The sequence below is a fragment of the Hippopotamus amphibius genome, chromosome 12, assembly GCF_030028045.1.
Source record: "Hippopotamus amphibius kiboko isolate mHipAmp2 chromosome 12, mHipAmp2.hap2, whole genome shotgun sequence".
NCBI classification, from domain to species: Eukaryota; Metazoa; Chordata; class Mammalia; order Artiodactyla; family Hippopotamidae; genus Hippopotamus; species Hippopotamus amphibius.
Window position 1 is genome coordinate 36,134,111 of NC_080197.1, and position 13,689 is coordinate 36,147,799.

Sequence of the window (13,689 nt, forward strand, 5' to 3'; positions counted from 1 at the left end):
GACCTTAGCCAAGTCCCTTATCTGCCCTGAACCCTTTTCCTCCTCTGAAAAATAAGGGGGTGAGGCTACATTCCTTAACTAACTTCCAACTAAGACATTTTTTGGCTTATAAGAAACCTCACCCATCTAGGAAGACTCGATGGCCTGTGGTCCAGGTGAGCTAAGAGCAGAGCTGCTTACAGAAATCAGTTCTGCTAGTATAAAGGGATTTAAGAACAATATTAAAGGAGAGTGCTCCGGCAAATTAAATATTCAAAGTGAAGAACTCTGAATTTATTAAAAGTCTGTCACCATTGAGAATGCATAATTTTAGCATAAATACTCCAGAAATATTCCTTTAGCTTGCTAGGTGTTATTGTTAATAAACAGATCCTGCATCTAGATTTGTCATATGTCATTAATAAATCAACCAAAGAATGCAAATTATAATTATTTTGGAATTATCTATTTACTGCTTAATTATATTTAATTTTAGACTCTCCTAAAATGGCCTAATAAAAATTTGGGATGCTAAATGACTGTCTCATCTGCTTACTCTGTGTATTTGCTGAAAATAATTAGTTATATTGTTTGGGGATTTTTTTTCCCTTAAAAAACTAATATGGGTAGAGATGGTCCTAAACAAAACATCGTCATACACGAATGTTTTTTGGCCAGGGTTGGAGTAAAATATTGTTTGCACTAAAATCAGTAAGTAAACCTTTGCTCACTACCATGGGATCAACTTGGTATAATTTGATATCACAACTAAATAAAAGTAACATCAGTACTACACTTAGAATCAGGCAAGGGGCCCATGCACTGGCTTCTACGTGTTACAGAGCTTGTTCTGGCCTTTGTCTGGCCATGCCAGAGGTTACACACACACACACACACACACACACACACACACACACACACACATACACACGCCTTTCCAGGATACATTCCAGGTGTCCACCACCCTGACATCCCCTGGTCAAAGGGGTCTAAGCTCCTTTCCCAGGCCTTTAAAGACCTCTTTCCTGGGTCCTTCCTGCTAGGGTGACCATTGCTGGTGTGCTTACCCTTCAGCCTGAGGAGTGGCCAAGAGGAGGCTGAGGCAGGGATGAGGACAAAGCTGGGACTTGTGGACTGGGGTGGGGGAGGAGGATATGGGGCAGCTTGGGGGCAGTGGGGCAGTAAGACTGGGTAAGGAGTCAGAGAACTAAATTCCCTTGTATGAATTCTCCCTTTTGTGAAGGCACATTGGTCAAGGTAGGAGAGAACATATTTTATCTACAATTTGTCATCTTGACTTATAATTAATATTTTGACAGGTGGCATGAGAGTTTCTCCATTCATACTCTTGCCCTGGACTTAGCAAATGTGAAGAGAAGGCTGAGTAACATCAACATTTTACACTACAGACATCTGAATGGTCCATCTCTCTTGCTGATGATCTATTTCCTAGTTTAGGTCACATCTGGCACACAAGTGAGTGAAATTAATCACCAAGAAAAAACAAAATAAGTGAAGAATAAGAGACTAAAGAAATTCTATAATTTCTTTTTTTCCTACCCTGTGGGTTTTAGAATAAGGTTATCATTCTTCAAGAAGCTTTCCCCCCAAGTTGGTGAAGATGATAGTGATAAACACTGATGCTTCTTCCCATGTGCTGGGCCCCCTTCTTACACACATTAATGAATCTTATCATTATAGAAACAACATAGGTGGGTCCTGCAGTAACGGCCTCCCAGTTTTCCATATGAGGAACCCTGGGCGTAAACAAGGTGAGTTGTATGTGGTCACACAGCTGGGCACTGAAAGAAGGGACTGGAGCCCAGGCAGCGAGCTCCAGAGTCCCTGATGAAGTACTGTACGGGGCATTCGTCCACCAAGCTCTGTCTGCACAAATGTCAGCCTTCCAAGCAACTTGCTAGCAACTTCCCCCTCTTCACCAACTGTTGCAATGGAAATAGAAGTGAGTGTTCTTTTTCCTCTTGAGAGTAAGGAAAACAAAGAGATTGTCAACAGGCTACAGGAGAAAGGCTAGAGGAGAAAGATAACCTGGCCTGAAACAGTTAATCATTCCTTGTCTTACTTTAGCTGTAACTAATCTGTAGTAACTAGATTTTTACTTCACAAAGCTAACCCCCTGATACTCTCTGTGTGAATTACATCCTGTCTGTCACTCCCTAGCCCTGTTACTTCCTGGGACCCTATATGGCTATTGTAACAAAATCATTCCTATAGTTTGTTTTGCATTTCAGAAAGGAGGTCCCCAGCAGACAAACCAGAGACAAACAGACAATCAACAAACTGCCAGACACCCCCCTCCCCTTACCGGGTGGTCTGACGCCAGCTAAGACTGTTTTGAAATATTGCAAAGGAAAAAAGAATGCAAAACAAAAAGAATGCAAGACCTCCATCACCCTGGTCCTTACCACATACCCGAGACTGCGAGCCCCAGGTATAAAATCTTCCCCGATTCCCGAGGGACGGGGGCACACAGTTCTTGAGGCGCTAGCCTGCTGTATCTTCCCTTTGCCTAGCAAAGAAAAATAAAGCCATCTCTCTCTTCCTCCGAAATCTCTGTGTTTCTATTAGGCCTGGTGTACAGAGTAGCCCTTACTACGGTAACACAACCAGCAATGTGACCTGCAGATTTAGCCACAGGCTCAGGGTCAGCATGAGCTTTCAAGCAACGGGGTTATGCCGTCAGGGCTGAGCATAGATGCCTAAGAATGAGGATTTTGTCTTTTTTGTGTTTTGTTTTGTTTTGCTTTTAAGCGCTGGTAGGAAAACGAACAGCACAGTGCCTAGCACTCAGAAAATTGTGAGAAGGGAGGGAAGGAGTGAATGCACCTGGTAAAGGTAAAGCAGTTTCATGCCGAAGACAAAAATGATCACGTGATTACTCCCGCCCAGCCCCCATTCTCTACTCAGTGGGCGGGTATCACGGGGTCTGCCTCAGACCTGGCCTTCAGAGAAGAGCCCCGCCTGAAAGAGGGCCACGGCCTCTCCCAAGCGAACTCGGAACGGTTAGGGTAGAGGAAGACACCAGTCTCGGCGAAAACAGGCCTGGGCACCCAGTCCTAACGCTGCCTCACCATCACTGGCGCCAAGCCTCCCACCGCCCACTACTACGGCGCCCCGCCCCTCCGGGCCGCCTGCCCCGCCTCCTCCCTGCCCCTCCACGGCGCCCCTCCCCCAGGCCACCTGCCCCGCCCTCCACGGCGCCCCGCCCCGCCCCCTGCGCGGCGTCGGGGCGCCGTGTCTACCCGCGGTGCATGGTGGGGCCGTCGCCTCGGACAACCCGGGTCCTTGCCGCCGGGAGGCGGCGCGGAGCGGGTGCGGCGGTGGGATGCAACGGGCCTCCGCGCCGTCCGCGCCCCTGGCGAGCTCCTACTACTACGAGAAGCTGGGCCGCCTCCAGCACGGCCTGCGGGACAGGTACGACCTACCCGGGGCGGGGGCGGGGAGTAGGCCGGCGCGAGGGTCTGCCGGAGCCCTGCCCCTGTTCCTTCCCGCTGCCCCCGCCTGCGGTTCCCCTGGGCCCCGGTCCAGACCCGCGACGCCCCCCGAGCTCCCGGAGGGCCTGGAGGATGGAGTTTACCAGAGACACCGCCTACGCGTGCGACCGCGTCACTGAATGTGCCTAGAAGTGAGAGCGGAGACTCCTGCCTGTCACTCTCAATCAAGCCCGTGAATTTTTCTAGTCCCCTTCCACACGCCCCCTCCTTGGCTCTTCACATTGTCATCACACCCTGACAGCTGCGCCACATCAGCGATGACAGGTCCAGGAACGCAGGCGGGAGAGCGAATGTGTGTGTCAAACATGTGCCCTTATTCAAATGCAGGAGACTTTGGGGGGCCAGATTTCCAGCGAAGGAATGAAATTTCCAGGGGGAGAAGTCCAGCTTTCAGAGGGTTCGTAATACCTTGATTAAGACATGAAAGATGAGAAACACTGAAAACAGCTTGATCACATAAAGAGAGAAAATTACAAAGCAATTTACTATAAATAACTACATAAAAGATAAGTCGTTGAAACTATTATTTAGCTGCTAAATTAATTGGAGTTGAAAATCTCATTAGTTGACAAGAAAAGAAATAGATTTTTGGATCTCTTAATAAACAAAATGTTTAATGAGTGTTAAAAGTTACAAAATCATTTTACTGAAGAGGAGAGCTGGTATGTGTGACAATAATTACGTGGAAAGTAAAGGCAGAAGTTATTGGTTTTGAAAAGGAATTATATTCATCCTATGCTAGATTTAATTCTTGTTAAATATTTATAGAGCATCTGCAACAGGCCTCCTTAATCGTTCTCACTGTATACCTCTTAACCCTTTTCTACATGCTATTTTCTTTCTGACATACTACTACTCACCCACCCACTCACCTCACCTCCAACTTAAAAAAAAAATTGACTTCTTGCCGTGCATTCATTAAGAGACAAGACATTGCCCTGTGCATCCGTACACTTAAAGTGCTCTTTGACTCTGTGTTGTTGAGTGGCTTAGTTACCCCAGGCCTTCAGTTTTTTGTATCTCTTAACTCAAGTTCTAATTTTAAAATGTTACTAGTTCAAATGGCATTTGTATAAAGAACTAAGTTGATTGTGTCATCATTTTTGCTTCCTGTGCTTGGAACACCTGGCTGTTTATAGTCCTTATGGTATAATAACTGTATAATGATTATTACTCACTTTATGTTTAACACTTAATGCTTTAACTGTTAAGCAAGGTGAGGCTGTTGAAATTATATAAAGAATTTGAGTCAAATTTTACAGCCTATTCATGGTTCCGCGTTTGGAGGTTTGTTTCATTTTTAAGTCAGTACAAATCTGTTACTGTGTGTATTCATTTTTCATTTTAAAAGTGCATAGCTAACTCTAATGCATAGTTAATAAGTACAGAGGCAAATAACTTTGGATGCAGAGAAAACTGCAGGAGAAATGTGGAAAAACTAGATTCTAGTCCACCAACAGTTGTGTGACCTTGAGCTGGTCTTTCAGCTTCTCTGACCTATGTTCATCACCAGAAATGAGAGACCTTGAATACTATGTAAAGTAAGACCACAGGGTTTTTTTCTGTAGTAATGAGCCTTAAAGTAAAAAGAGTTGAAAGCTGTTAGTTTTGCAAAGCATCAAGCAATGAATATTATTGTCTATATCCTTTTGAGTGTTTGGATGTACCTGTTTGTTTGACCAATCCCTTTATCTCCTAAAACTCTAGAGGCATTTTAAAGGCTGTAACCCCAGGTACTACAGCTGGTTTCTCAGTCTGGAAATGTCCTAGGAATGAAAGGCAAAAACAACTTACCCTTTCTTGGTCCTCTTAGAGGTGGGTCATTGCAATGTTAGCTGGTCTAGTAACTGGGCCCTCCCCTTGTAAGTGGTGTATTTCTAACTCAGGTTGTCTTAGCTGTAGTCACACATAGATGTGATTTTAGATTCTGAGTTTTTTCCTTTTTGTATATGGTGTTTTCTCTGTGTTGTGGTAAAAGCCAGTTACTGAATCTAAAGAGCCTGTTGGAGTGACTTGTTACAGTGTGTTTAGTGCCACAAGCATGGTAGCAACATAAAAGTGGAATCGACTCTTAAAATTATATAAAAACATCCCTTTAAAAGGCCCATTCACCAGCTCCAGCTTTTTCAGTGCCCGTATTGATTCAGAGTGGGATATAATAGTCCAGAAATTGATGCTGAGATATTAGTTGAGTAAAGGTGAAGACAGTGTGGAGACAAAAATAGAATAACAAGTAGCTTACAAGGAGAAAACTAAACCCTGCGGCTACATACTATGGACCACCTGGCTGTGTAAAACTGTGAAAGGTCCAGGTCGGGGTGTGGGTGGTTGAATCCAGGGCCTATGGATACACATCCCAGGGCTTGGGGTTTAAATTTCTGAAATGGACCCCCCCCAAAAAAAAAAAATTAAAAAAAAAAATTAAAAAATTTAAATAAATAAATAAATTTCTGAAATGGAGATTTAAGATGTAGAAATTGCAAGATGATCCTCCCAATAAGCCTTTCTCTGGCTTTTTATTGGGGTAAATATTTTAAGTCTTGAATTTAAAATAGATATGAAAGTCAGTGTCGGGAGCACTGCCACGTGGATGTGATTAGAAAATGGGCCCATGAAGAAGAGTTGATGAGAGCAGCATCATTTTGCCTGGAATTAGAAGCCAAAAGGCATTTGATTGTGATATTTCACTGTTTGAAGTGTCACAGTAGAGAAGTATGACCAGTGGATGTCTGTATGTACTGAAGAGAGAGCAGGAACAAGGAAGTTTTACATTCATTATTGAAAAGAACTTGCTGCTTGGGAGGTGATGGGTTTCCATAGACTGTGGTCCTTTTTTATTTGAGGTCATAGGCAAATTTTTAAAATTATTTTGAAATAAGTTCAATCTTACAGAAAAGTTGCAAGTATAAGACAAAGACCTCTAATATTTCCGTCACCCAGATTCCTCAACTCTTAACATTTGATTACATTTTCTTTTTCCCTATCTGCCTGTCTAAAAGCATGAGATTTGTCTGAACCATTTGAGAACTGCAGATATGATGCCCCTTTCATGATCACCATATAACCTTTCTAGTCAGGAAACCAACTTTGGTATTCCAATCCAAGGACCCCAATCAAATTTTATCAACTGTCCTAACACTTTTTTCTTTTCTGGTCCAGGATCCCACCTGTGAACCCGTGTTGCCGTGTCTCTCCAGTCACTCCTAGTAGAACTGTTCCTCTGTCTTGCCCTGTTTTTCATGTTCCTGACAGTTTCATAGAGTACAGCTCTCATCCCAGAGGGTGATCCTCATGCTGGGTCTGCCTGATGGTTCCTCATGACCAGACGCTGATGACGCTTTCCTGGCAGGAATGCCACAGTAGTGAAGCATGACATCACAGCTGCATTTAAGGGTCCTTCTGTCCTCGTAATTTAACGGCAAATTGCTCACACTGTCCAGTCAGTCACACTTCATTGTTGTATTGATCATGAAACCTTGGGCAGAGAATAAAAATTTCTAACATGGAAGCAGTTATACCATATTTCCTTCACTTCTCTTCCAAGTTCAGTCTTATTCATGAGAAAGTAAAGATCTTTGTGAAGCTATTTGTTTAAAACTGTGTTTCTATAATTTTTTTCTTGTTTAAACACAGGCACACCTCACCTAAGGAATGGACTCCATTTTCCATTTAAAAGAATTTTGGTCAAATACTGGCTTCCATTTTAGATTACACTAAGCAGAGAAATTTATTGATACCTAGCCCATAATATAAACTGCATTTGGGGTTTTTTTAAAGGAACAAAACAAAACAAAACAAAAACAACTGAAGGACAACAGAGACTACTAACTAAAGGCTCCCAAGTGGACTTAGGCTTGGCCCTTTCCCCCAGGAGGCGGGTCTGAGCTTATCCTCTGCTGGACTCCTTGTCTTTGATTCACAGTCTTTTTTTTTTTCTTAGCATTTTTCTCTTAGACATTATGTGATATTTCAGTCAGCCTTGGCTAATGTTAACTTAGATTAGCAGTTTGGCTTCAGCTGAAGCTGGTACTTTGGTGGTCATTGAGCAGAGCCGTCTGTGGTTAAACCTCCCAGGGGCTCTTTTTGAGACGGGGGTGGCTTCCTGTTCAGCAGGTTTACCCTCTAGCCTGTTGATTTTGGCTGCTGCCCAGTTTCCCCTGCTTCTTGCCCAGGCTGGGTGTGCAGGTGGGCACATCAGCTCTGTCCTCTAGCTTCCAGCCAGCTCTCACCTGAACATCACAGGCCAAGTCTTTAGTGGCCGTAGCTCTGGGGAGTAGCAGTCAGTGAGGAATCATGGCAATGTTATCAAGGCATAAAAGGAAATGTCCCCAATTCCAAGTAGTGGTGTAAGGGGACCTGGTCTCCCGTAACGTGAGTGAGGCCAGGTCTGCTCTCAGAGACCCGTTTCTAACTCAGCCATGTGGCCCTGCCAGGCCTGTCTGGTTGGGAGCAGAGTGAGTCCCCAACCTTGAGTCCAGGATGGATTTATGGAAGCCTTGTGGGTGGCGCCCCCAATTGCTCTCAGAGATGCTGGCCTTGTTGTATCTTGCATAGTTATCTTGTTTATTTTCTGTCCTTCCCCCTTGAATGTCACTGCCAGAGGGCAGGGGCCCTGGTTGGCTCTTTCACCAGGTCAGTCTCCAGGCCTGGAGCAGAGCTGGCTTATCACGGTACTCAAGAACCGGTCCTTGCTGAGTGAGTGAACCTACTTTCCAGCCTTTTCTCACTATGTTTTCCCATTTACTTTGAGAATCTTGTTCTTTTCACTTCATATTGGTGTCCTTTTTGCTTCCCTAGTGACTGCTAAGTACTTTGTGTCTTGAGTTTCAAATACAGCTGGCATTTTTTGCTTCTTAGAGAGACCAGAGAAGCATTCTCACAAAGGATGTCATGTTCTAAATCTGACTGCCTGTTACCAGTCAGTGTAATTTATTCATAAAATATTTTCTTTCTGTATTATAGTGAAAAGAAAAGATTGGACCTGGAAAGGAAACTCTACGAATATAATCAATCTGATATATGCAGGTAAGATATGACAACAGAAAGTTTTAAAACGAATTTACCTATGTTAATCAAAATTTAACCCTAATATGTGTTACAAATACTGTAGTGGTAGTCCTGTTCCCATTCTCTTATTTCTAATGTGTAATTGTTTCAAGTAAACACTGCAATTTAATATACTCACTATCAAATATAAGAATAAATTTGAGGGCTTCCTAGGTGGCGCTGTGATTGAGAATCCACCTGCCATTGCAGGGCACACGGGTTCGATCCCTGCTCCAGGAAGATCCCACATGCCACGGAGCAACTAAGCCCGTGCGCCACAACTACTGAGCCTGCGCTTTAGAGCCTGTGAGCCACAACTACTGAGCCCATGTGCTGCAGCTACTGAAGTCCACGCATCTAGAGCCCGTGCTCCACAACAAGATAAGTGACGGCAATGAGGAGCCCGCGCACCCCAATGAAGAGTAACCCCCATTCACCGCAACTAAAAAGAAAGTCTGCGCACAGCAAAAAAGACCCAACACAGCCAATAAAATTAATTAATTAATTAATTAAAAATAAATCTGATTAAAGTACAAGATAAAAATTGTATTTTCATTATTTGGCATTTGTGTTATTTCAAGAATGTATTTTGCTTAAATATCTTACGAATAAGACGCATTATAGTCTTACTTACCTTTTTGGTCACAATTTAAACACATGGAGTCTGTGAATGATTAAGGCATAATTATTATGGCTGACCTTTCAACAAACTGTTGTAGGCAGGGTTTCACGGTGTCTCGTTTGTTCATGGATATATGACAATGTTAAAATTATTCTGAGCAGTGCATAATACACATATTATCCTTTATAGGTTACTTACTCTAACAGTAAGAGCAAACTTTTAATATTTTCAGTTCTGTTTTAAGAAAACTGAACTTTATCCTTAAGCCAAATGTATGGTGTTACCTCCAATATTATTCATAGGAAAGTTTTCTGGCTGTGATAGTTAAGTTTGTGACTTATCCACTTCGTAGTACGATTGAGAAATGAATACATCTCATCCAGAAGAGAGAGAAAACAAGAATACTTTAAACAGGTCCATTTATTTCCTCATCTCCAAAATTATTCTTTGGCTTTTTGTTTAGTGTCCATACTTGCAAAGCTACCACTCAGAGTACACAGCCATATGTTTTTAGTGGCTCCAAAAGAGACAGGAAGAGCCAGCAAGACAGTGGAAGATGCAGCAGTGATGTGGATGCTGTGGCCTCAGAAGTGAGCCCAGGTGTGAGAGGATCCGTGGCAGTTGCCATTTCTCTGGCCCCTGACTGCAGGCACAGAAGGCAGGGCATAGACTATTCCTACAGCCTGTTCTCTGGCATGATGGTGGTGGGCTGGGTGAGATGAGAGACCAGTGGGAACCTTCACCAAACCTTGACTGGTTGAGTTTGTTCCCTTCTCTCAGCCTCTTGTTTCCTGGAAGACAGAGGGTATGGTTTGCTAAAAATCTGCTTTCTTTGTAGGATAAAATCCAAGCTATCTAACATGGCTGCTTCAACCTGGTTTCCCCAGAAGGCAGAGTCTGAGACAAGGGTCAGTGTGTAGGTGGTTGTTTATTTTAGGAAGTGGTCACATAAAACTGGAGAGCAGGGCTAGAAGGAATGGAGTAGGAGCTGGTCACTGCTGTGGGCACCTGCGGCTCCATCTCTGCTCTTCCCAGGTGTCCATTCGAGGGAAGGAAGAGGGAGCTCTTTACCTATTGCTGTTGGTTCCTGACCTGTGTTGGTCAGGGCCGTCCCAGGAGGTGTTAACTCCTCTGCACATCCAGGCTTTCCCTGATGCAAATTTAGAAAAGCAGCCCCGGGAAAGCAAGATACCAGGGGTGGCGGGTACAGGTGCTGCCAGGTTGCTGCGGTGGTGGCTGTGGGAAGCAAAGGTGGGCCAGAAGGAGGTGAGGCGGGTGTGAAAGTATGCAGTGTTGTGGTGTACCAAAGACCTGTTATCTGCCCCATTTAGTTTTCATCACTACCACCTCTTGCCACCCTCTCCCTAAAATTCTACATGGACTGAATCCTCAGTTTCTGGAGTGTGATGAGGTCTTATGTAATGAGGCAGGGAGGCTCTCTTACCAGGTGCCACCTCCATTGAGTCTCAGCCCCGCCAGCACTTAGCCAGGTGACTGTGGGACAGTAACTTCAGTATTCTGTGCCTCCGTTTCTTCATCTGTCAGATGGGGACAGCGATAGTTATGAGAACTTAATAGAGTCTTAAAGCAGGGTCTGACCCAGAGTAAGAGTCAATCATTTATTGTTTATGACCAGTTTTTGTCGATATCACTGTTAGTCTTATTTATCGCCTCTGAGCTTTCCAACACTCTCCTCTGCCTGAATATTTTCCCTCATCTTCTCATTCTTGCTTTTCCCAATGTCAGGTTAACTCTTAATTCATCCTTCATATCTCAGCTGAAAAATAATTTGCACTGGGAAGGCCTCCCAGACCCCTTCAGCTCAGTCACATTGGCCAGTCTGTAAAAGTCCCTCGCAGCGGCCGTCACGCTATGTTGTGTGTATCTAAGTTTTGTTCCCCTGTTGTCCCAAGCTGCGTGGCTTTCTTACTCAGAGTGCTGACTGTGTGAATGACTGCATGGAGGGGTGGGTGACTTGCTGGTGTAGTCAACTTCGAGGGTTAGTGTGGGGCAGGAGTGAAGCTAGACTTTGGATGGAGAAGGTGTGGTTCCTGTCATACCTGCTGCAGGTGGACACTGGTCGCCACCAGCAGCCTCTCCAAGCCCCTGCGTGGGAAAGTATGTTGGATTCCACCTCCATTTCTGTCACTTGTGTGAAACACAGCAGGCGTGGGCAGCAGTACACCCAGTCCTGAATTTTTTATTCAGAAGGAAAGATGGGGACAGCCAACCAAGATCAAAGCACAGAATTATTAGCACAATAAAGTTTCTTGAAAAATATTGGCTTGGAGTGGGAGTTTAAGATCTGTTGTTGATTAATTTTTAACATCTCTAGCATCTTTGCAAATCTGTTTCTGAGGGTGAACATTTTTATAGTTGTCAGCTTGTTTTTGCTTGATGAGAGAATGTTGCATAATTTATTATTCAACAGTGGAAATGCTATGTACCAGGTACTCTGTTATGACTTAAATACTTGTGAAGAAGAAAGAGCTGGGAAGAGCAGTGTTGGTTCTGAGGGGAGAGTGGGCTGCACAGCTCAAGCTGCCCGCTGTGTCTTTTGATACTGCATTTTGGGTGACTCTCCAAAGATTTCCTCACGATTTGAGTAGAATTACAATCCATACATTGTTATAAAATATTTTCATAATACACTCTGTTATTTCAGTTTCTAACAAAATTTTAAAACATCTAAATGAAAACTTTGGGGGCATTTTAAATTTCGAAATTTTTTAGTGTTTATGGATTGTGGTATATAGTTTGATTCTATTTCTAAATGAGCAGGTAGTTTTGAAATTACATGTCATGAAAGAATGCTAATGGGCTGTTCACCTGAACAGGGCCACATAGACACTGCTCTTGACACCACACAATTTTGAGAAAGAAATCCATATAAATGTTTATGTGTGAGTGGGATAACGGTGTGGTCTCGTATCCATTTCTCAGGAGAGTTATGTGTAGAGGTGATACCTCAGTGATGTTGCATTAATTTCTTGTCTAAAATGCATATACATTCTGTCCTTAAGGATGTAGTGTTTGGGTAAAGTATCTTAGAATACATTGTCTCATTAACGATTTTGTTAAAGAAAATTCTCCTAAGATTTGTCCAAGTCTAACTCCATTGTTTAAAAATCTGCTTTTATTCTTCTAGAGTTAAGCTGAAGTATGTAAGACTAAAGAAATACCTGAAGGAAATATGTGAATCAGAAAAGAAGGCTCGTACTCGAAACCAAGAATATTTAAAGCGGTTTGATCAGGTCCAAGCTCACGTTGGACATTTTACCACAAGTTCAGAGAAGCTACAAGAACTAAAGGTGACATCTTGTTTTGTACTGTTTTCTTTTGTCCTTTTTTGCTAACATTGGGAATAGCGAGCAGTGAGTCTCAGGTCCATGGCCATCACTAATGTTCAGTTGTTCAGCTGTAAGTTAACTGTCAGTTTTCTCTGGGAATTAATTACCACGTGGCCAAATTTGGATCAGAGGACTTGAAATTGCATTTTATCAGGTTTCTACTTTAGTTGAGGAATTACTGGAACATCTCTACTTTGTTACTCTACACAGGTAGTTAAACAGGCACGGCCTCTGGCCACACCTGACCCAGCAGCTGACACGTGGGATCTCTTGGCCTCTGTACTGAATTTGAGCAGCATTAGGGTTCCCTGTGGAGCCTGCTTCCTTCTTCAAAGGGTTCTTTTTCTGTGGCCTGGGCCACTCTCTTCTGGGCAGGCTGGGTGTTGAGGGGAGACTTGGGGGAGAACTTACCTGAGGACTTAGCCCTCGTTGACTCTGCGAGCCGGAACAGCCGTCTCTTCCTTGTCCCCTCTAACCCTGGCCCCCACTCCCTTAGGCTGCCTGGCAGCCTTCTGCTCTACAAACTATGCCGAGCGTGGAGGGCTAGGCCTTGCTTCTCACCATTTGTGCTGCTCAGGGCTTTTGCCCAACTTAACCCACCTGCCTACTGGTTACAGAAGTTGGCTTCAGCACTTCGCTTCTTTTTTTTTTATCTCTTGCAGTTTTCCCCCAGCCTTGTATTATAAAAATTTTAAGTACACAGGAAAAGAATTATTACAGTGAACATTCATGCTATGGTCTGAATGTTTGTGTCTCCCCACTGAGATTCATATGTTGAAATACAAGAGTGATGTTATTAGTGGGTGGGGCATTTGAGAGGTACTTAAAGTCATGAGGGTGGGGCTCTCATGAAAGGGATTAATGCCTTGTAACAGAAGCTCCAGGGCACTCCTGGCCCCTTCCACCAGGTGAGGACACAGTGAGAAAGTGGTAGTTCTGAACCAGGAGACGGGCTCTCACCAGAAGGCAGCCCCCTTGGCACCTTGATCTCAGACTCCCCAGCCTCCACAGCTGTGAGCAGTACATCCCAGATGTTTGTCAGCCACCCAGCCAGTGCTGTTTTATCACAGCAGCCTAAGTGCACTAAGACAACTCATGATCTCCCCAGATGCAATAGTTGGAAATATTTTGCTATATTTGCTTTGCCTGTGTCTGTGTATGTTTATTTTTTCCTGAG

At 43.8% G+C, this 13,689-nt stretch overlaps 1 protein-coding gene across 7 annotated transcripts in view; it reads left to right on the top strand.

Annotated features, from left to right (window-relative positions):
• The first annotated feature begins 3,226 nt into the window (after positions 1-3,226).
• The window catches only part of KIZ (kizuna centrosomal protein), a 126,276-nt gene continuing 115,813 nt past the window's right edge, over positions 3,227-13,689 (top strand). For 4 of the 7 annotated variants that reach the window (XM_057701324.1, XM_057701325.1, XM_057701327.1 and 1 more), the window contains exons 1-3: positions 3,227-3,414; positions 8,457-8,519; positions 12,311-12,473. In XM_057701324.1, the coding sequence (XP_057557307.1) occupies positions 3,326-3,414; positions 8,457-8,519; positions 12,311-12,473 (315 nt within the window). In that variant the 5' untranslated portion in view covers positions 3,227-3,325. Of the gene's footprint in view, positions 3,415-3,452; positions 3,892-8,456; positions 8,520-12,310; positions 12,474-13,689 lie in introns of those variants that run through there. The other 3 variants (XM_057701326.1, XM_057701321.1, XM_057701323.1) reach the window with 3 other exon arrangements.